A 24334-nucleotide genomic window follows, 5' to 3' on the forward strand; every position below is an offset into this window, starting at 1 on the left:
GAATTAGTTCAAGAGAAAACACGTATCAGGCATCAAAGTTTGAAAAGCCCCCCACCCTACCCCTAACCCCGCAATTGCTGATAACTAGGAGTAGTTAAGACTTCTCTGAAATATTTTAAACCACTTATCTTTCTCCAAAAGCTTATTTTACTACTAAAAAAGGCAACCCACCTAGCTCTTTAACAGGGGTGGCTTTCAAAGAGGCTGAGATAAAATCATGCCCTTCAATTTGTCTTTGAAGTGGAAATGTGATCATATGCAAGGCACCAAAAGAATAACAACAATTTCAATTGCCTTCTTAGATGACATGCTTATAATCAAACGCATGAATTATACCATGTGATCTCCTAGGTTAGAATTACCCTTTCCATCAAGGCTCCCACCTGAGACCCATGCTTTGAGAAAGAAGGAATTATTCTCACTTAAAAGTGGCACCTAATTTCTGTCAGTGGAAATTCCAGTCCTTCAGTGTTGGCAACCATGAAAAAGGCCAAGCAGGGAAGACATAATAATATCCCCTTGAACCCAAAAGCCACCTCTGCCGGTTGCTGAAATAAATTTAAAAAGGCATGGGGAAAGTTGTGACCTGTCATGCCAAAAGTAACAATCTGCCATCCTTCTAATTATATTTGATGCCACTTTTATATTTAGGAAAATTCCATAATTTGATTTTTAAATGTACAGAGGCAAGAATATCACTATATTATACCTTAATAAAATCAGTCATCCCATCACACATCCCTAGTTTCAATTCATGTTTTTTCAGTCATTTATCTAACTGTTTTTCCCTCGAATATAAAAGGGCAGGGGACATGTAGCCTCAGGCTGGCACATGGCTGGCAATTAAAAATATTTGTAGAATGAGTAGTTAATGCAATTTTTATTATATATTTATTATAATATTATATCCCTGTGTTTGATGTCTTCCAAATTTAGCCTGTTATACTATTAGTAAAAATACATCATACATATAAACTTTATTTTAAACAAAAAAACAACAGGAAAAGATCACTTTAAATAACCAGGTATTCCATATGTTCAAGTGAATATGTTTTATTAAATGCATACTAATATCTTTCTATAGTGAGTATACATAATAAGTTAAAATGTATATATTTATTAAATATAGATATAATACCAGAACATGATTATTTCAGATGAGAAATCAAAATAAACCCATTTTTAAGTATCTTTTGGTCACTCCAAATTGATATTGCTCATAAAAAAATACACTGATTTTCCCTGGGGAAAAAAAATTAATTCCATAGCAATGTAGTTAAGGGACATGTTTTATTTCATAGCTTTCTGCAAGCAAAATTGCTCTGATACAAAATGAGTTCAATGATACAGGTGCTACTGTCCACTCAAGCAAAAGAAAACCTCACACTTATATGAATGCACTTTATAATCATATTCTTACAGTATAATAGATCTAATATCCAGAACACCTCTGGCCTCTTGTGAAACAATGGCAGAGAAATGCTGCAAGGTTCTTGAATACCACAGCACTGGCAAGTTCTGAAATAACTTCCCATGAGTTCTCTGTGTGAAACTGCTTGACGGATTGTGTGTGGATATACTTGTCTTTCTACCCTCCATTATCTTTTAGTTTACCTTTAAATCATCTCGAAATACATCCCTTGTGTGTGTCTTTCAGCATTTCAGAGTTTCCACAAAAGCAAGAAAATATCATGAGGTATCCTTAACATTAGCTACTGATGTAGTACCGCAGCTGTCAGAGAGGATGTAGACTTACCTGTAGGTACAGGAATTGATTTTAGTGTGTGCTCCACACATTACAGTGCAGAAATGTTAGTGCATGTTAAACTCTATCTTCCCCTCACATATGATGTGACTTTAACCCCAGAATGTCTGACAAAAAAAAATTATACAGATAAAATAAAAAGACAAATACACAAATAAGGCCATCTGCAGAATTTTAAACTCACTTCTTGCAATATTTCACAATAATTTCTACATATTTTACATCTTTCAAACTTAAATAATAAATGCTCAAGGAAGGGCCTTGGTCGAACTAATTGCACTATCTCTTTGAAGATTTGTCCAATTTGCTGGCAGGAGATTTCCTCTGGGGTGTGGGGATTTTGGAAGGCTTGGCTGTGGATGGCCGAGAACCTGCTCGGGGCGTAGGTCTGTGTGTTTGCGGGACAGTCTCCACATCTGAGCACACGGACTGGATTTCTGAAATGTCAAAGTCTGATGCATCACTGCCTCGGCGGCTGCTGGCCCTACTGCCAGCCTTGCTTCCAGCTCGGCTTCCTGGTCGGCTGGGAGTCTTCTTGGGATCTGAGGAGAAAAGACAGAGATGGATCACCCTCATCACTGGGTCCATCTGCAACAGACCCTTGGAACCTAATGCCATCTTTAATCTCAATGGTTTTTCTTGACACCTAGTAGCACTCAGGAAATACTGTGGCTTCATGGCCTTTCTCCATTCCACAAGCATAGGCAGCCTCATTCTAAGTAGATACAATATACAAAAAGCTAGATTTACAAACAAAGGTAGGATTGGGCTTACCCCAATTAAAACAGGATCCCATTCACCACAAACAGACAAGGAATATACCTATAATTCAAGATTACGAGTTCCAAAGTTTAGTGTGTATACCCACATGTGTGCAGTGCAAACATGGAGCAAACTTTTAGGTGCAAGTTTGGCCCGAGGATAAGTAATTCAAAACACACAAGAACTTAAAAGACTTGAAACTTGGAGAAAACTTCATGCTTGCTGAGAACAGAATCCCAGGGGTTAGGTTCACTATTCTGTGAAGAAACCTGAGAAACACTGGTGTAAGGCCCAGCATGGCTGGGTTTTTCCAACCACCCAAAATAGAGCCCCGCAGAATTTCCAAGCAGACAAAAGAATCAAGACTTTCCTGCTTGAAGAGGTAAGAGACTGCTGTAGTTTTCCTACTGTTCTATAGTCATTGTCTCATCTTTCTTTGGTACTTTCCAAAAGGGATTTTCTGCTCATTCCCATGACTCATTCATCCCCTACCTTTGCTGGAGGACTGGGGCTACGTGTCCCTCCAAAAGAATACAGCATCATCAATTCCTAATTTCTTTCCAAATTAGGAATTTCATCTTCAGAGCATACTCCAAAAGCCATTAAAGAAAGAAATGCACCATACTCACCAGCAAACTGTGTTCGGACTCTGGTGGCTGCAGTTGTTATCAAGCCACTGTCTTCCCCCGAGTGGAAACCTTTCCCTGATAAATATCCCGGAAGTCGAAGCTTGCTTCCTTGTATTGGTGTTCCCTGTATTTAACCAGTGAAAGGACATTTCAAGATATTGCTCCTTTTCCATCATATTCTACCGACAACACTTTACAGATAGGTGGAGACCCCTTACGAGACCTCTTCAGGAGGTGGAGGGGGAGACATTTTTCAATTAACTGAGGCATGGGGTTCTCCCTTGCTTGTTTCCAGTAATTTCTTATTCTCTCCCGAATTCAAAGGAAAGTTTCTAAAGAAAATGAATTCATGTTGAAGAGAAAACACACAAATGGAGATTCTCCAAGGAGAAAAAGACCAATTAAACTGTGAGTACTTTAGTATCATCCAGCCTGTCAGTGAATATTATAGAGTTAAGAGGGTATTGGTAAGAAGATGGTGCCTGCACGGTATAGAGAGAAGATGGGGCTCTGCAAAACTGTGCTTGGATGTTCTGCTGCCACCATTGCTTTTAAGTAACTGGGCAGAAATCAAACAAGTAAATCAGTGAAGCCTAGACAGCCATAATTTAACAAACTTAACTGCAACAATAACAAAGTGACATTTTTATAACTTGGTACAATGCCACTTCATTTCTTGGCTTTATCACCTTCTATGGTCCTCACATGCAAGATATCTAGGCAACATTTGGGGACAATTCTTTTAATATTCTTACAGGAGTTTATTGAGACATCTAACTAAATCAATTGTTCCTCTATTAAAAAGTTTTAAACGTTTAATAAATCATATGTAAGATCTTTTGAAACATCAGAATTGTGAAATTTTAATGTTACTATAATATTACATATTTACATATGTATTCTATACATACTTTTAAGTGTAGAATTCATATGATTTGTATACATATAATACTAAAGTTTTCAAAATACTTTCACACATATAACCATAATTAATCCTCCCACTCACCTAATCACAACTTTTTAACAAATGTGAAAAAGGAGAGCCTGTGGAGGGAAGTGATTTGCCCAAGATCTGACACTCTCATCTAGTTAAATTACTAAGAATCTCAACAATCCATGAGAGTGAGGACCGATAAATATGAAATATATCACTAAAGGTGCCAGAATTCATTACCTTGAAAGACTCAAATCATTCTTCTCTGATCACCTTGATTATTTTGATTTTATTGTCACAAATCCTACCTAGTAGTCTTAAAGACACTTCTATAAGAATATACTGTTGTTTTGTTTGGTTGGTTGTTTTGTCTGATGACAAAAATGTTTGCAATGAACCACATAGTTTTCTATTAGTCAAAATAGCATACTTAGACTTTAATTTTGGAGACTCTCTGCTTCAAAAAAATTTGAATTAACATAGCAGTATAGCCCTAAATACTTAAAACAAATATGTTGCTTGAGGTTCCTGAAACTTTTCTCAGTTTTTGCTACAAGAGATCCATCATAAGTGATAGATTATCTCTAGATGTAATAATATATAATACCAGCATTTCCTGCTTGAGAGAAGGGGTGGAAATTAGGGGCTTGGGAAATGAGGAAGAGTTAAAGAATGAGTTGTTTCTGCCCCAATTCTACCCCTATCACCAATGTTATTTCCATTACTTCCGTATAAGATATGAGGGAAATGACATTTTCTTTGCCTACCTCTTATTATTGATGTGAGGATTAAATAATAAGAAAGTTTTTAAACAAGCATAAAGGAGTTTCCAAAGGCACTGTATCACTTTTATACCTGGATCCCGGCCTTTAACATGAAATACCTCCTTCAAGTCAAGAAAAGTTATTTAGTGATTTCCCCCCTAATTATTGTAATCCTTTCTAATCAAATATGTGATTATTTGGTACTTATGTTTGTCATTTTACAGAGAAGTTCCTTTAAAAGATATATGGTTGACTTTCAATTGAATGTAAATGATCTGACATATGTGTCAATCTTGGAAAATTGTATATCACCTAAGTATATATCATGCCATATTAAAAAGCTAGGGCTTGCTTGAATAATAATAATCATTAAAGTGTAATAATTTTGAAAATGACAGATAACTTTTTGCACACCTAAGCTCCCCAACCCCTGCTCTGATAACTAAAAGGCGTATGTCCCACCCACCCAGTGTTCTTGGGCAGAAGCAAATATAACAGACATTCAGAATGACCTTGCCCATTGTGAACACTCAATACATATTCTTTTAATTTAAGTGATTCTCTTGTAAATAATACTGCCTCTCAGTCTCACCTAAAGGGGGCTGGTTACATTTCTTGCCTAAATTATATTTACAAACAAAAGCATGTCATCAGCTATAAAAGCAACTTTACTTAAGATTGGATATAATCTCCTGTATTTCACTCTCCCAAGAAGAGAAAAGCAAAATTAAGTATGAGTAGGAGAACAAAAAAACAAAGGAGGTACAGCACCTATAGGTGTGACTCTGTTAAGCTGACACTGTTCAAAGAACTAAAACTGTCTTTTCTGGTTAACCCCTTAATCCCATGTTTTCCAAGAATTGCTGGGTTGATACTTTTTTATAAAAGTCTATAAAAAGACATAGTATTATCAAAATCAAATATATTAAGGGAGAGGTTAAGCAGTGTTAGTGGGTGATAGTTTAATTTCAAGACTGTTAGACTAGAATCTGGGGCCTTACGATACCTCTGCAGATGGCACGGAAAAGTCTGAGCACTCTGCTGCTTTACAAGGAGTTGACATTTTGCTGTTTGTCAACCATGGTTTACCATAATTGCGTGTTAAAGGATGGAGAATCTGTATGGAACAATGGCAAATCAAATGTAAAGGATAGCAGATAAAAAAAAAAGGTACAGAAAGAGATATTCATAGCACAGAGTCACATTTCACAGTAAGAGTGATAATAATTAAAAATAAATGGAAAGATTTGATGGCAAATCATACACACCAAAAAAAAAAAAAAAAGTTTTAAAAAGAAGAACCAATCTGAAAGGTAACCAAAGCACCTGAATAGATAGTCCCTAAATGGGCCATAAGGGAAAAGCATACATTAAAAAAAAAAAAAAAAAAAAAAGCCTTCATATGCTATATTGTGAAAAGGAACACAAAAATGTGGTCCTACAAATTCTAGGGTCCTGAAATATTCAAAAGTATACTCTAGACATTGATTGTATAGAGGGAGGAAAACGTTTCATGCCCGAGTCCTACCTTGGGTGTGCTGGTGGCAGGCACCTGTGGGGAGGCCGCCTGGCCAGCCTGACTGGATACAGAAGTTGACCGGTTGGGTGAAGCTCCTCGCGACGAAGGCCGCGACCTTCGGCCCCGGGGTCGGAAAGCAGCCATACCCTGACTGGCACCATCTGCTAAAATGAACTTCTCCCGGAGTTCCATGTTTGTCCTTCCTTTAGCTGGATTGAGGACCACACCACAATGCACACAAACAAAAGAGAAAGGGAAAAAACGGTGCTCAATTTTTTGGTGGGAAAAACAACCACCTGGCACCACAGATTACGCTGAGGATTTCAAGAACATCTTTTTGCCATGCCAATTCCAACTCAGCATAACAAAAAGGAAAATGCATTCCTTTGCAATGCATTCCTTTTGTATTCAAGTCAGTTTGGGAAAGAACAAAACAAAAAAAGTGTGTTTATTCTAACACTAGACACCGGCCAGAATAACCACTATTAAAGAAAGACTCAGCATGAAAATGGAAAGCTCATGCTAAAATATTGTTAATCCATCAGTTACTGATGCCCACATGGGTTCATTACCCTTCTCCCACACTGAGAAAACAAGCCAGTAAAGCAGGGACTGTGTCTTTTGCATATCCTACTGAGGTTAAGGAGAATCCCAGGATCTGAACATTGGGATTAATTAAGCGATAGAATTACACAGAACGAGAGATGGCTTGTTATCACCATGACAACATATAAACTTTCCGGTTTTTCACTTAAATGAGGCAGCTAGTGTTTTTGTTTTATGCCTTGAAAAACTCTGTTTTACCAACATGCAATAACAAACACCAGACCCAAGGTAATCAGTAATGCAGCACTTATACAAACACATATGCACACGGAGAACACGCCACGAGAACCTGATGAGCAACGTGTTAGCATGTGCTCGATCACTTCTCCAACATCTACGTGTGCGACACACCGCAAGTGTGCAAAATTTTCAGAATTTAAATTTGAAAGCACCAGCTCAGTTGGATATGAGTTAAGCCATACGCGATGGATGAAGCGTGTTATTTAAAAAAAATAATAATTAAAGCGAGAAATGTAAAAGTAGGAAAGAGAAAAAGTAAGAGGGGAGAGGCAAGAGACGGGTTGCCAACCTATAGTAGGCTGAGTAGTAGTAATTGAAGAGTTTGATTCCGAACGTAACATTTTACTCCCATGATGATGAACTAGAAAAAATGACACAGGATACCAGTCACATTAAAGAATACTGTTAGCAGGAGGAGAAACAAAGTACAGTAGTTGAATATGCAAAGGATGCTCAGATCAGCTTTTTACACACAATTGAGAAGAACAGTTGCATCAGGAAGAGCACTCAAAGGTTTGACTCAACAAGGAAAATGTATTAGGAAGACTGCCACAGGCACGCTAACTTTGCTAAGCCGTCCAATGAATACTACATGTTCTAATTTCTTTGTTTCATAAACAGAGCTACATTACCTTAGGCTGCTTTATTTTCAAAATATAAAATTAAAAGGGAACTTTTGTCATTTTATTCCTTTGCAGTTATATCTTTGACTTGCAGAGGGCAGAGCTCCTGGGTAGGGTTGTATAACAGTCCACAGTGGCCTTGATAGAAAGGCAGGTCTGTGATGGCAAAGGAACTCACTCTGATATACCCGTATTTTCAGATGCCAGCACTGAAACGAAGGGGCCTGCTGAAGAAACCCTGACCTCCCACTTGGTAGCCTAATAGTGCTGGCACAAACATTCGTTATTGTTTGTTTGTTTAAAAGGATTAAAGTGAGCTCACAGGTTTAAGAAAAATCACAAAAATCTTATTGTTTGTTTTTTATAAAGAAAAATGGGCCTACTGAGTAAATGGGAACTAACTAGAAACTGTAATCAAATGACCACTTGTAAGGTAAATCAATTAGGATTTACCTTCAAAAATTGGCAATAGAATCTGAAAAATACAGAAAGTTAAAGCTAACCAAGGGGCTCTTAGACTGGTAGATATGGAGAGCTATAGTATTATATGTATACATTTTTAATGCTTTAATCTGCAACTTCAAAGTAAGAGTCAAGTCAGCAGTTATTATTTTTTAAATTTTTATATATTGCTTCCCTCATCTCCCCCTAATTTCATAAAAACTTTCACTATCCAGTATCTTAAGTTTTCATCACCTTAATTTTCTTTCCTCTTACTTTTCTATTTAATGACAGATGAAATCCATTCCTTGGTTGATGTAATTGCTCATTTTGAAAATTGCAGATAGGAGCATCTCATGAAGAAAATCTATTCCAGTACTCCCTGCCCACCAGTCTCATATTTATCCCGGAGAAGTTAAAAAAAAAAAAAAAAAAAACAATGAGAAGAACATGGTTTCCATGACTGCCACAAGTTCTCTGGGAACTTTTAGGCTGAATGGTCGATGTGAAACATTTACTGTTGTAATAAATGACCAAAATTACACCCAGGTATGTTTTTTGATACTGGAAAATAATACAAAATTGATGTACTTTTACAGTGTTATTATCTCGACATAAGTATCTCCTTACCCCTGCAAGGATCATTTTTCACTAAGAACTCATCAAGTGCCATCCATCCACCTCCAACACGAACCATCACGGTACTTCGGAGGATTCGAACAAGTCGCAGTTGCTGGGAGTCTCCAAACTGTGAAGATGAAGAAAGAAGAACCTCTAATTGTCAATAGTAATTCTACACTCAAGGATGAGGTGTAATCTGCAGTAGCTTAAGCAGCCAACTTTTAACTTTTTGCTTAGTTCACAGCGATTAGTAAAATCTCAGAAAAAGGTGTTTGTAATGATCTGCGTTAGGCTGCTGCATGCTGATTTAGCCCAAAGGAAATAGTTTGAAAAAGGATAACAAAGGGTATCGAGTATATTAAAGATTTCTTCAAAAAATAATTTTTCTTTCTTATGACAGAAACAACATTAGTAAGGTGGTGATTGAAAAATGTTTATAGAAATTAAACACAGCCATGAAAATAAGCACTGGCCCACCTGCCAGGGTTTATACAAAATAAGATGATTCTAAAGAAAATTTAATAAACTCTGATTTGTCATTAAAACTTTCTCTCACACTAAAACTGTTTGCCACTGAAATCTGGGGGAGAAATCTTCACAAACCCATTTTGTTTTCTCTAAGAGCAGTTTTGACTGAGGGATATAAAGAAGTAAGTGAACATGAAAAATAAAATTTTCAGAGCCAAACAAAAGTTCTGCATCACTAATGATCTAGTAAACCAATCTGTTACAGACTGGGTTAATGTGCCATTTTAGATTACTGTAATATTAGAATAGTCACTGACATTAATGATACAGCTTTCAAAACTAAAAGGCTTTTTCGTTTAAAGCTGTTCTCATAATTGCTGACACTAATAAGCAATTGTCTTATTCTTGCCCTTTCAATGGTTCTCCAATCACCTGGATGTGCTCTAAATTCTGCAAGTCCTGAATAAATGTCTAGACTACAGGTAGTTTCTGACCATAAAGTTTATGTGTTTTGAAAGCCCATGAGAAATGATTTTATACTTTCAAATCATTTCTAATAGGCCCACGTCCAACTTATAAAAGCCACCACACTGAATTTCACGGTTGCCAACCCAACTGATACCATAGCAAAATGAACAGTCAATTAAACATAAATAGCTTCTTTTTTAAAGCAAGTAAAATACAATTGTGACTTTGACTATTTGTCTAGGCTTATGATGGATAAACAGAAAACTTTTCAGTAGAAACAATCTGCTGCTTTTCAATAAGCTTTACTCCTGAGTTTCAGGAAGCAAACCGTAAAACAAAGCCAACCATTCAAGACCCTGAAACTCAGAAGGACCTGTAACATTAGTTCCAGCAGGAACTGATGCATTTTACATCAACCCTTTTTATACTGCTATTTCTAAGTCCATTTTTAAGACTTGAGATTTAAACTTTCCTATAATAGATCCTGCTCCTGAAATGTAATCAAAAGGTAAAAATCAAAATATGTATTTTTTTGTTAGAAAAAAATTTGGTGCTGCTAATAAGCAAAGGGAAAGGAGGGCATTTAAAGAAAATTACCCTTAAGGAACCAGATAATTGGACCAGACACTTTTGGTCCGAGATTATGTTCAAAATAAAAGTTTTAAGGAACTAAAGTACTTTATACAGATGAAATTCCGATTCTAATATGAATGATTTTAAATTTTATTTTAAGACGGCATTCTCTAGACAACTAACATTGTCTTCAGAATTTCCCCAAGAGTCAAACTACGCGACAAGAAAAAACAGACTGATGTCGTTCTTTGTGCTTTCAGTGAAAAAAACCTTTTGAGGTTGAATATTATATCCTCTCTACAAATAAATGGTGCTATCCCAATTGCTGACTCAGAAAATAACAAGGATGGAAAAGTAAATTGTTATGTATTATATCTAGTGGAAGATTTAAAAACAACTATTCAAACTAACTGAAAATGTCTATTTGAAAAACTGAAAAAAATTATGTGAAATATTATATGAAAAAACTGTGAAAAAATTATGTGCTTGCAATAAATGGGGATCATAGTAATCTGAAGCTTAAGATGTAACATGGGCTTAAAAACTGAATGGCAGAATAATATCTAATATGATAAAGTCAGGTACTATGAATAGCACCGTTCTTTCCGAAAGCATACATAAAAAACTCTTTTCCTTGTTTAAGTCAAAACACTATTTCTCTTGTCTTTAGTTCTAAAACTCTGATCATGGTGCACTGCCACTGAACAGTTTATATTCACTTACATGTGAGGTGAAAATGGCACAAAGTGAGACTTCAAGATTTCGTATAAGGTACAAGAGATAATATTTCCTCAAAAGGAATAACCATTTAAAACCTCCAGGGTTAATATTTGTACTCAGAGGATGCAGTGTTCTAAATCAATGATTTAGAACTAGTGGACAATAATCGCTGCTTTGGAGACAGCACATTTCCTGTGGCTGAGTGCCATGGAGACCGCTCACTACCCTGCCTTTCCATGTCACGGCCCAATGCTGATCCTTGTCTAGCTACCGTATTCCGTACATCCTGAGTGTTTAAATACCAGTGAGGCTATATAGAGGTGTGTGTTCCAGGGAGTACTTGCGGAAAATATATACTGATAGTATTATCAAAAATGGGAACAGAAAATTGTATTTGTAACATGGTAACAAGCCACGCTACAATTCATTATCTGGTTTGCTTAAAAGTAATCTCCTCATTTGAGACACAAGGCAAAAAGGAATCCTGGATCAAGGACCCTTATAGCGTTTACAGAAACACCACGCCAACCAACAATGTAGTAGCTAGGGGGCAGCACGGGAAAGATTGGCCATGGCAAGCTGTAATGACTATGAATTAAAGTTAAAAAAAAAAAAATCATTGGGAACTTGAGAATACATTCCACTGATTTATACCTGATTTCCCAGGAAGAACTGATAAAAAAAATGAAAATGGAAGAAAGATATAATTAGTTCAACAGGAAACGTTCCATATGGCTCTAGAACACACACACACACTCACACTCCTGGCTTCTAAATATAGTATCTAGTTTAGAGATGTGCAGGTATCCACTTGTCCCAACTTCAAACCTAATAATCAGAAAATTTTTCTATAGAAATTTTTTTGAAAAATATTTGAGATTCAAATTTAAGTTAAAAATTCAAATACTCAGATGAATAATTTTAAATGTGGAAATATACAAATAAGAATGAATAATGTTTCATTTCTAAGTATAATACTATACTGTATCAGGGAAACTCAGCACATTTCCTGTCTAGCTACTACTACGTATAAGAGATTTTCCAAAAAAGAGAAAAAAAGAGAGAGAGTGACAAAGTCACACCGGTCTTCAAGTAATTATTATGAAGAAGGTAAACCAAGTTATTGAGATTTTGAATAAAAGGAAAAAAATCATTGCACAAGTGGAAAACATTGCCTCCTTTTCATGTTTATAAAAATATGTCAACATTTTTAACTTCATGGTTCTGGCTTGGAATAGCTTTGTCACTGAAAAAATGAAAACTTACCTCTAATCATAAAAAAGTATATTATAAAATAATATGGAGCAATGTAAATATAAGACGTATTTTACTGTGAATGTTTTTCTTCTTCAAAATAACGTACAAGTTGTACATGTCAAAGATATGTCCTTATATAAAAATGTAGGCTATTTTAATATAATTTTAAATGATAAGAATTGGAAATTCATATACCATTCTTTTGATATAAAGTAAAAGTAAATACTTAGCATTCCTGGAAAACAACGCAAATCAAATAATATATAAATTGCAACTTTTATCCTTTAAAAGAACTACGAGGTTATTTTGAAAACTTACCCTGTATTTGTTATCTCCAATCTGTTCAACTTGAAATCGTTTTGCACATTTACACTTAGCCACCTGCCTTGTCACCTGCCAAAAACAATGATGAAATGTCCACTTTAATGTTAATATTACATAGTGAATCCTTGAAACCTTGACATAACTACTAAACATGGAAATCAATAAAGTGGCTGTAGGAATTGTGCATGCTATCCAGGCAGAACACACTACAGTATTATTGTTTTAGGTGGTGGAAAGATAATGAGTACCTCATCTTCGATTTTGTCAGCATCGGTGATAGGTTTATATGCATCTTTATTTGGGTGAAGGGCGGCTACAAATTCATAGTAATCAATATACCCATCACCGTCTCTGTCAAAGATGTCTGCAACTGCACTCATCTCCAGGCGACTGGTTGGGAACTCTAAAATTTTCAAAAATAGTAAGTAGCATTACTGAGGTATAATTGACAAAATTGTAAGATATTTAAAGTGTACATTGTAATGATTTGATATAAATATACATCGGGAAAGGATTCCTCGCATCTACTTAATTAACACATCCATCTCCTCACACATTTATCTTTTTGCTTTTGGCGAGGACATTTAAGTTCCACTCTCTTAGCAAATTTCAATTTTACAATAGAGTCACCATGTTACACATTAGATCCTCAGGCCTTATTGATCCTACAGCTGAAAGTTTGTATCCTTTTATCACCCACTTCCTATCCCCACCATCCCCAGCCCCTGGCAACCACTTTTATACTATTTCTCTGAGTTTGACTTTTTAGTTAGATTCTACATATGAGTTATAATTTAGATACTCTCAGAATAAGCCATAAAATATTCCCAACAAAAGTTTATAAGGCCTGCCACTTATGACAGAATTTTACAAAAAGGTTAAGTCTTTAAAAAAAAGTAAGTAGTACAACTTGTTAATTCTGCCTCAAGACATTCTCGACTGTACATTTTAATCTTACTGTGGCTAGTTAAATTATCAGGGTCATCAAATATATTAAAACCCGTGTTTTTTTTTTAAAAAAAAACACATATTTACATCATAAATTAAACCACTATTATGTGACCTAAGTTTATCTTTAGTTACTACTGGGTTGAATCATTTGAAATTGCTGCTTTTCCTAGCTTGAAAACTGTTTAATATTAGTAAATTTCATATGGTTTAACTACCACTTTACTTAAGGGATTTATACGAAATTTATTTTAAGAATGACTTCCAGTAACATGTGCCAGAGATATTACATACACACATGACTGAATCATCAAACATGAAGATGATACATACCCTCAGAAGTTTATATTACAGAGTTCTAATTTCTTACTAATGATAATGTTAGATCAGAATGTTAATGTGAATTAGAATTAAAACGAGACTGATTTGCATTTATTGATTTCCCATTATATGTGAAGCAATTTTATAGTATTATTAACTTTGTTATTTTGAGGCTACAGCTTCAGTAGTGTGAAGGAATCTGTGGTTACACAATTAGTTACGTGTGCTTAACTCCAAAGCTATAAATTTTCCCAGGGACACATTTTTTTTTTTGGTGACTTTATAGTCAAGTTCAAAAGCGACGCTTTATTAGTAACACAAGTGTACTGGCCCCACAAATTTAAACTGCGATTATTTTCTTTAAAAAATTACATCAGTTTCAGTCACTTCTCTTGGGACTTACTTGAGGAAAGGATCCCATCGATAAATTCTTGTCGGGTTATTTTCCCATCCTGATCTTTATCAATTCTCCTGAAGAAATCCATCACCCGAGATTTCTTGTGATTCATCCATCGCATGTATTTTTTGCGCCAGATATCAAAATCAAAGTTAGCAAATTCCCTCAGCTGAAAAACACAAAGGGTGTTTTGGGTGAGTTAATGCTGTGCTCAAGTTACATCTTAATACTATATGAATGATGTTATTTTTCAGTGATCCTCTAGATAATACACATAGCTTTCCCACTCCAAAGAAAGGTATGATCTTGCAAAGCGGACTTGTTGGTAACATTTTTCCCTGTCAAGTTTTATTTCATTGCTGTCACTGATTTTTCTTTACAAATAAGAGGAAACAACTAACATGCCTCAAAAACTCAAAGTGAACATTTCTGAGAATGCCAAAGTCACAAAGATAGTGGCATGCCCCAGTATAACATAATGGTAAATCTTACGCCCACCGGGCACCAGGCCCACCTCAACAGTACTTATATAACCCCTCACTCTCTCTGCTTTTTGCCATTCGAACTCCCCGGGACTTCTAAAAATTCCCCAATTTCAGAACCTGAAACTCTAAATCTCAGATTACATAATACATATAATGAAAATATCTGAATTGTAAATGGTTATATTTGCCAGTTAATACCACCAAGTAAACATATGTCAAGCTAGATCTTTTCTTGAATTGGCTTCTGATTATGTTAAAATATATTAGTTTCCTACTTTATTGATTCTCTACGTCCGAGTCCCATATATCAGGTTCCCTCCTCCCCCAAAAATGTACATACTCATGGTATTAATTTTAGAAGTAAAATATGCACTCCAATAGCAAGAGTTTCCTTATCTGTTATCAGGGAAGTTGAAAAATTTTGCAATGTGCTGTGGTGAATGACAATGCTGAATGTACATGCGTTTTCCGACCTCCTCTAGTCTGTCCAAGGCGTCGTTCAGCTTCCTCCTTCTTTCCAACGCGAGGAGCCAGACTTGCTGCCATTTGCTCACCAATAAATTGACCCTGGGATTCTTGGTTTCAATTTGTGTCTGTGATCCAGAGGGATATAAGCTTGATGCTGGGAAGCGTTTCCCTGTTGAAATATAACTTTAGTTAGGATGGCAGAGTCCAGAGTTCTGAAATACGACAAGGCTTGGCCTGTGTAGTTCCTAGCTCAGGCGGAGTCAACTTAATTACCGGGTATTACAAACACAAATATCCTATTTAGCGGATGCATAATGTCAAGGTACAAATCTGTTTTGTTTATTAAGGATCACATACTCGTCATATAAATTAGAGAAATATATCTTGACAGGGGCATTTAAATGCTGGAAAGCTCTCTCAATAAATGTAGGCTTAAATCGGTTTCCAGCTTCCAACCCAAGCCACATCAATGACAGTGAAGTACGTTGTGATCCTCCTCTCTGTTAAGGAATGATAAAAGAAACCTCCTAGGGCAGGGAGATGTAGCTTAGAATCATTACGTAAACCTAGCTGCCCTTCTTAGAAAATAAGCCTGAAAGGAGGGCAGGTGAGGGCAAGAAGCACTGGGCATTTGTTAGAGTCAGAGCCAGAGACTTGACAATTCCAATCAACCATGGAAGCGTGTGTAGGATCCCAGCTTTCGGCCAAGTTCATTTTCCACCGAGATTGTGTGTTTCATAGGCATACTCACACCCCAGTTTCCTTACCTTACTAATGTTTTCGCCCTCTTTCTGGCTATTTTTCTCAAGTTTTTATAACTTCACAGAACAATTATTTCAACACAGTTTCCTCACCAAAGTAAATAGTTAAATGTGGCCTAGAAAAATCCTTGGCCTAAGGTCCTATAGGAAGTTGCTGTCCAAGGTGGGATTTGCCCAGAACTATATTCCACAGAGTATGTGAAGCACTTCATACACATGAACTGATTAAATCCTCACCACAGCCCAATGAGGTTATAAGTATCTCCTTTTACAGATGAGAAAATTGAGGCTCAGAAAGAGAGTTTAAGTAACCTCTCCAAGGTTACATTTCCCAACTGGTGGGGATAGCTAAGGAGTCTGACTCTACAGTTCTCAACCACTTTGTTACCTTGCCTCCTTCTGCAACACATTAACCACAATCAATCTGAAACAATTTTTTTTTTTATTATATTAACCACAACCAATCTGAAACATTTTTTTTTAAATTAAGGCATCATTCAGAAATATACAAAATATATGAAATACATTGTGCTTCTTTTAAATCTTCTCTAAGCTATTGTTTTAAATGTCACTTTATTGGGTCAAGGCAGCTTGAGAAGTAAATAGAGACTGAAGTCATAGCAAAATCTATCAGATTGCTGGTTACAAATGAACAGCTAGGTCATGAACTTTATCCAGGTCATGGTTATTTCTGTTACATTCCACTTTGAGGTTGTTTATATAATAGAAGCAAAATGAGACCATTCAAAAGGGGTGATGATTTCTGTTCTTATTGCCAATTTTTCAGTTTCTTCTAGCTAATCTAAAAGATACAATTCAAGCAAATTAAATTACATATAGAGACCTGGATGGATCTTTTTCTTTATTTTTAAGTAAGTTGCTACAAAACTGAAGCCCACGTATTCTTTTAAGAAAACCTTTTGTGATAGAGCACTCATGTAGAAATCACCGATTGCTCTGAAGTTACCTATGGTAAATCAAAATGAAAGAAAACCAACTTCCTTGCTTAACCATCTTCATTTTAAAGAAATTGGTCATGGCTTACTTCCTGCTCGTCCCTTATCCAAAACTGGAATATGGGACTGTAGTGAGGAAGGATCAGCTGCTCTCCTCTTATAGGTCTTGGTGACTTTATCCACATCAGGTTGTTTTCTGGTCATTTCCTCCATGAAGGTCTGCCACGAAAGAAATGATATCAGTTAAATCCAAGTATTCGTATACCAGAGAAAATCACCTCTAGAAATGAACTAAATACAGAAGGTAAAAAGATCATGTCATTATTTCTGAAAAAACAGTGAACCATCATGTTTCACCTTTAGGGCAAAATAAATCTAAAGCATCATAACATAGTATTTCCTCATATCTGAAAAACCCAACATGTTATAGCCGGTAAGTAATTACAGCATTACAAAAGTAATTTGTTTTACTTTGAAGACTCCACATGGGAGAGGCTATGTGAATAACATATCCTGACTGTGCACCACCCAGGAGCAAGCATCCACGTTCTTCCTGAAGGATCTAAAAGTGAGCATTCGTCTGCAAAGGCAATCGTTAACTGGGGTGGCCCCTAGGACTCTTCTGTGGCACACTTCACCTACACATTTGAAATATTTAAGATGGTTTTGATATACAGTGACAAAAAGTATCCTCATTAAATGTAGACATGTTTGAAATATTTCTGTCAATGAATATGCTAAGGAGAGTAAAAGTAATTCATGTTGAAGTGTATATTTAAAAGGTCTGAATATCTTGCCATTTCTTATCTCGTCTCCTTAGGCTTATAAATACTGTTGACGAGGTATCCCTGTATCTGGAATATGTGGCAACAGCAGAGGCTGGTGAAAGTGATGGAGAAAGGAGGAGGCAGATAAAAGTGAAGTGACGCATTTCTGGAGTATATGTCACACTGGGGAACTCTGACCACTTTAAGACCTCTGATCATAGAGAACATGGCCTGAGACATTGGAGGGCCATTACAGACATCGATATCGTATGCTTTTATTAAAATATAATAAATGGTAATGTTAACAGCTTAACCAACCAAGCTAATACAACGTTTCTTTTTGTGAATGTATATTAAACTAACAAGCAAACAAATAAATGAGAGTTGGTGTGATGCCCATCATTTCAGAGTTTGAAACAGGTAGGATATACAGGAGAAGTAATTTTTTTTGAAGCAAGACCATACAGATCTGTATTTGACGTCCTGATAGTCGTCATGGGAGAGGTTTAGCAGCAGACAGTAGAAAATGCAGACACGGAGCACTGAAACAAGGGAGGGTGAGATGGCCAAGAGAGAGAGCAGAATGAAAAAGGAGTCGAGAGCTGAGATATGATGTAAGGAGAGCTGACATTTACAAAGCAGGCAGTAGGACGGGAGCCAATCTGAGGCAGTGCCACATGAGCGTAACTTCACAGGGGCCAAAAAGGAATGAGTTTGGAGGAGATGAGAGATGAAGAGGCAAGACTATCAAAATTCAGTAACTGTGACTAGAAAAGTTTTAAGGCAGTAGTAGAATTAGAAACCCAGTTGGAAGGAGTCGAGGAGCATGCGTAAGGGAGTGAAGGGAATAAGCACAAAGCAATCTTTTGAGAACTATAGCAGTGCAAGAAAGAACATAGAAGACAGGGGTTAGGGAGATATTTATTTTACCTGGTGTTCTGCAATGAGGGCTTTCACCTCTTCGATCTCCTGGGGGATGACTTCCTTATCCTTATCGCTAAGTGTAGTTTCAGCCCATTGCAACCACGCTAGCAATGCTTCCAGCAATTCCTGTTTAGCAATGAGCCCAGCCAGAGCACTTGCTAATCTCTGCTGATGTTGCTTCGCCCAGGCCAGCACCTGTTGGAGAAACAGAAATTTCTCTGAATTTATTTCATCTTAGTGAATCATTTAATTGATGTAAAATACACAGAATTTAAATGTAAATTAGGATCATCCTGGGCTAGACCCACAATGCTTCCCGTCTTTCTAGATCCCCTCTGTGGTACCAAGACCCAGCTCATGGAGGATATGGGAGCCCTCTCTGATGTTCATCAACTTCAGAAGTTTAAAGATGTGTGTCAACGGCCCAGGCTTCCTTTTGCTTTCTAACTTAAGTTCAAATATGCATTTTCCGAGGGATCAAGTGTACTTACTCCATGTAGCACAGAGTTGAAATTAAAATAGCTAAGATCTTAAATACAGAATTTACTTTGTGCATGTAATTCACTCCGCAAGCATATACTCTGAAATACTATGCAACTCCCTGATTATTCCACTGACACAATGTGGAAATGGGACACAAATTTATACAGCAAACCAAGTAATTGCCTTTTCATATTTCAGGGACATAGATGCAAATTCCTTTAATGTTTTAAAGAAAACTGGACTGCAGAGACAAGTAATACACACAAGAAGGGCGTTTTAGAGAACACCTTTCTCTGCAGAGGCCTTGTGTTCCCATGGCCGTAAGTGCCCCTTAACTGCTGACGTTTCCACACCCCGACTCTCAAAGCTCTAAAGATGAGCTGGGACACACTGACCTCCTCAAACCTGGCCCGGATGATGGTTATCCAGTGCTTAATGGTGGTGATGGAATCAGGATGGCAGATGGCCAAAATAGCGTCGCCCATACTGGTAGCTTTATTGAGTGCGGCTCGTTTTTCTTCCAGTTTCTTCATGAATTCCTACAGCAGAAGCAAAGAGTTCGATTAGCTGTTGGCCCTGACTGAAAACGAGACTCTGGTGACATTAGTTTGACTGTCAGAGTTAAACAAATACACAAGAACTTCAAGTGGCTTATTCACAGCTGGAAATAAGGTACTAAGTGGGGAGTTAAGGCAGAAAAAGGGACAAAAATAGGAAATAAACTTTTTGATAAACATTTTAAAATAAAAGTATAGCATAATAGCTCACGTTTCACAAAATGTATTATAAAAACATTCTCTCCTAATTTGGGATGTATTATAATTACATTATTAAATTTGTAATAAAAAGCGTTCTATTGTAACAAATGATACAAGGAGGTATTTAAAATATCATTAACTGTGTCAGGAGGGATAGAAATACATAAAAACAAAAATGCCAAGGAAGCGAGAAGGCTGGGCAAAAAGCTATAAAGGGTTATAGGTGTGGGAGAGAGGGCACCAATATCCAAGCAGGAAGGTGTCGGGGAAGGCTGGAGGGAGGGGACCTGACAGCGGGCAAGCCTGTGAGAGACCTGTCCTTCTCAAAGGCCGATAAGCATTGCTTTCTGCCCCAAAAGGACCAATCAGCCCACAGGTCCAAGGAAAGGCTTTTGAATCAACCTTTTTATAAATGTCTCACATATATAACTGTACTTTCTACCATCAAAACTATATCCATAGATGCATGGATCATAGAACTCTGCAAATGTGGTTGAAAAATGAGGACCTTTGCCCTAAAACAGGTAACATGCTCCCCAAACCTCACACTGAATTTTAAGCATCCACAGATACCCCAAACTATCTGGAACCCCATGCTAAGAAGGAGCCCTTGGTCACAATGGGTGCCAGAGGTTGCGAACATAGCTGATGACCGTGCCACTCATGCCGTGTGACTGAAAATACAAGTGTTTACTATAAAGTGTAGTGACCTTTTGTTTTTAATCTCCGTGAAACAGCTCTGTCATGTACCTCTTACTCAGGCATTGTGCTAAAATAATTTGTTTACATACATATCCACTAGATATTAAGGTCCACAAGATCAAAAAGACTGTGTCTTACTCAATTTTGTGTCTTTGTGATTGAATAAACGCTTTTTAACCTTTTATTTACACATTTTTAATGCTGTGGAGTCAAGGTTCAATTAACAACATACTCCACTAACATGACCTACTTTTTAAATATCATGAACTACTTCTAAAAATATTTTAATTTCCCCCAATACATACCCTCAGATAAAAGAACAACAACAAAAAGAACTTTACTGGGAAGAGAAATCCAGAGGTTAATAACATCTGCAGTTTTCCAGAGGGCAGTTGTTCTGACCATGTACTTTTAATCACTCGGACATCTCAAAGAGCCTGGTTCTGCCAGCGCGTTAGGACTGGACTGTCAAGTTCTCACTATGTTCTGTGCTCTTCCAACCTCATCTGAGTGCCACGTTGGGGGTATGTGCTCATGTAGGAGTGCTTGCCAGTTTTCAGAAAGTGAATTATGCTGACAGGCCTCTTAGTCCTAGGGCTGATAAATTAAATAAAACATTCTGTTTTTCTCCTACTGGTGAATGTGTGAAGGGAAGCAGAGGAAATGAAAAAGAATGTTACTTCAAAATATCATTAACTGGGAAGCCCTTTATATAATGACATGTTATTTAAAATAGCTTATGCTATTTAAAAATATTTGAAGATAATGACAGTAAGTCCTCACTTCACACTGTTGATAGGTAGGTTCTCCAACTAAAAGCAAAACGACTTAACGAAACCAAGTTTCTCACAGCTTAATTGATATAACCAAGAATTAAGGTCCTAGAGCATCTCATCAATGTTGTAATACAACATTGTTGGAAGACCTACTACTGTATTTGTAAAAACCACTACCTCTGCTCTGGATATCTGTCTCCTGATGTTTCTAGGGGTTTCCTGGTCCTACTGTGAGGGTGGTGAGACCACAAGTGGTCTCCTTTCTGTAGGGCGTTAGTATGAACCCTGTGCTTCAAGGGACTACTTCTGAGACCCAAGCTGAGGTATGTTAGAAGAACTCAATGCTGGCTGCTGATCAGCCAACAGTAATACAATATAAACTAGATTTTCAAAATATGGAACTGAATAAAAAAAATTTACAATAGGTTTGATGTAATTTTCCTACTCTTACATTCTAGCTTCAACTATTTATATATTGTTTTATTTGTTATTTATCTATTTATTTATTCATTTTAGCTTCAACTTTAAATGGTGTATGTAGCATTTCATTCCTCCAGATAATATCATACAAGGTCACATCACTTTTATTAACGACAAGGCAACATTTCATTGCTATGGCATAAACAACCCATCATTGAGAGAGCATAGTAATTAAATAAGAAAATTCTGTAGAGGATGTAACCCATGCTACACTGGAAATAATGATGTATTTCCAATTTTACCTTGAAAGATGAGGTTACTTGGTGGTTAAACAGATCCTTTCAAGTTAATTGGAAATGATAACATCAATACTACATTGAGTGTTAGCACTGCAAATTCCTGACTTTTTGAGTCAAAGGTTAAAAAACATCTGTTAAGAGCTATCTGAACCACTCTCTGAAGGGTTTTGTAAGTTCTATGTATTATCATCGGAAAGATCTTGATCTGAAACTCAAAGGCCAGATTTTTGTTTATTCAAAAGTATATCTATTTATTTCAATTTTTAAATTTGTAATTTATACCAGAGTTCACAAAAGAAATTAAGATGGCACTTGATTAAAAACAGAATTGGCAGAGGCTTAAAAAAGAAAATTTGAAGACCAGTGATTAAATTACCTCCTTTTCTTGCTTACAAAGGTCAAAATTATTAATTGGCAATTCTAACGGTATGATTTTGTCAAACTACTCATGAAGGAAGTCCCGTCTTTGAAGATGCACATAGAAGTGCAACATAATTGACCAATGTGGGTCAGAAGCCAAGTCACCCCCTAGAAAAATCAATGTGCTTCCTAACAGCAGGAAACACAGTCACTACTTTTAGAATAACCACCTTCTTTATAAAGAAAACATAAAAAGATAGCTATACATACCTGTGTATAGGGGCATGGGGACACACTTATGTAAGCAAGGAGGACACTGGAAAATTCTCAAATGTACCAGACTTTTTATGACTTCTCAGGAAGGACAGCATTCATGCAAGCTGATATTTGCAATCATGAGTCTATTTTCTCTACTTGGAGCTTCTCATTTAGTTTTACTTAGCATTTATGTGACTCACTTTATGCTGATCAATGAGAGTCCGAAGAGCGTCCTCATCGTCTGGGAGAACACCATGGAAACGAAGGGTTTGCTCAGCCTCAGCCAGCCACTCCAGGAGGGCATGTACCACCGCGTGAAATTCCTCTGCCTAGCAGTACACACAGACACACACCCCAAACAAGATTCCCACATATGCTCGTTAGTGTAGTAGCTCCTTCCTCTCCGTGAAGACCAAGTTTTATATTTAAATCAATCAATTGCATGCACTATTCCCATTAAAAAGACAAAGACATTTGTAAAGGCGCTGCGTTTTACAAATGTAAGGAAACATCTAATATGTTGGAAAGGCCTTTATGAAGAATTCACCATTTGAACAATCTGATTTCAGATGAGTGGCAGCCCATTATACATACAAGCTGAAAGATTACTCAAGCAGCAGTGAGGATTACAAAGCCTCCCTCTGTAGTAATTAAAATTCTTGGGGGACAGAATGGCGGGAAGGACCTAGGCAATGATGCTGTAAGAATCTCCTTCCCCATGATTGTCCTGGTTAAGAAACGAGGAGTCTCACGATTCTTCACGAGAGCAGTTCTTGCCGAGGCTTCAATACCTTGTCACTACACCCAGCTATAATTTACATGACTTTTACCTGATGCAGAGCGGCTTCTAATCGTGTTTGCTTTGATACAGAAAGTGCACACACGGTCTCCCAGCGTGTGCTTAATTCCTGCATCTGGACCTTGACCCAGGAGGAGTCGTCTCGGCTGCCTTCTATGAGCTCTCGGGCGGAGCGTTTCAGGGCCTGCACGCTGCTGGTTCTCTTCCCCAATTCTTTTTGAAAGCCCTAAGAAAACCATTATTTTTTATAGAAATTCATGTTTACATTACAAAAACCAAAAAAAGTAACATCCGGTTTGAAACACATGTGTGTACATAACATCACGTTCAGGTCTCTAAGACCTACAGTGGAAGGACCCATATTTTTCACAGTAACCGTAGATCACACATGACCCTGCTCCTGTCAAAGCACTGTTACAAGCACAGTCTTGTATAAATTTGCTCGATCTTGTAATTCTCCTGAGTAACCTTAGTTTTTAAATGACACATTGGATTTAAAGAATAGTGGCCACATTTCTTCATTTCAATTTCATACACACACACACACACACACACACACACACACATGCATCAAATTCCTTTTTTTCTATGATTCTTGAATATGGTGTCCCAATTCCTCTCAAATCATTAGTGAGTGCCAAGTGTTGGCTAACACACTACTCTTAATTAGTAAACGTATCTAACAGCTAAACGTATTAACAACTAAGCAATGCTGGATTCTTCACACGGTCCTTAGAG

The 24334-nt window shown here is 36.9% G+C and overlaps 1 protein-coding gene across 21 annotated transcripts in view; it reads right to left on the minus strand.

Annotated features, from left to right (window-relative positions):
* Positions 1-1037: 1037 nt before the first annotated feature.
* DST (dystonin) overlaps positions 1038-24334 on the minus strand; it is a 429322-nt gene continuing 406025 nt past the window's right edge. For 9 of the 21 annotated variants that reach the window (XM_033103114.1, XM_033103111.1, XM_033103109.1 and 6 more), the window contains 16 exons: positions 23628-23822; positions 22998-23126; positions 19620-19763; positions 18748-18936; positions 17140-17269; positions 15339-15502; positions 14387-14549; positions 12963-13117; positions 12709-12783; positions 11788-11805; positions 8914-9031; positions 7509-7580; positions 6383-6582; positions 5861-5971; positions 3157-3280; positions 2045-2307 (listed from right to left, as the gene is read on the minus strand). In XM_033103114.1, the coding sequence (XP_032959005.1) occupies positions 2045-2307; positions 3157-3280; positions 5861-5971; positions 6383-6582; positions 7509-7580; positions 8914-9031; positions 11788-11805; positions 12709-12783; positions 12963-13117; positions 14387-14549; positions 15339-15502; positions 17140-17269; positions 18748-18936; positions 19620-19763; positions 22998-23126; positions 23628-23822 (2250 nt within the window). Of the gene's footprint in view, positions 2308-3156; positions 3281-5860; positions 5972-6382; positions 6583-7508; positions 7581-8913; positions 9032-11787; positions 11806-12708; positions 12784-12962; positions 13118-14386; positions 14550-15338; positions 15503-17139; positions 17270-18747; positions 18937-19619; positions 19764-22997; positions 23127-23627; positions 23823-24334 lie in introns of all 21 variants that reach the window. The other 12 variants (XM_033103125.1, XM_033103126.1, XM_033103127.1 and 9 more) reach the window with 7 other exon arrangements.

The sequence above is a fragment of the Rhinolophus ferrumequinum genome, chromosome 3, assembly GCF_004115265.2.
Source record: "Rhinolophus ferrumequinum isolate MPI-CBG mRhiFer1 chromosome 3, mRhiFer1_v1.p, whole genome shotgun sequence".
NCBI classification, from domain to species: domain Eukaryota; kingdom Metazoa; phylum Chordata; class Mammalia; order Chiroptera; family Rhinolophidae; genus Rhinolophus; species Rhinolophus ferrumequinum.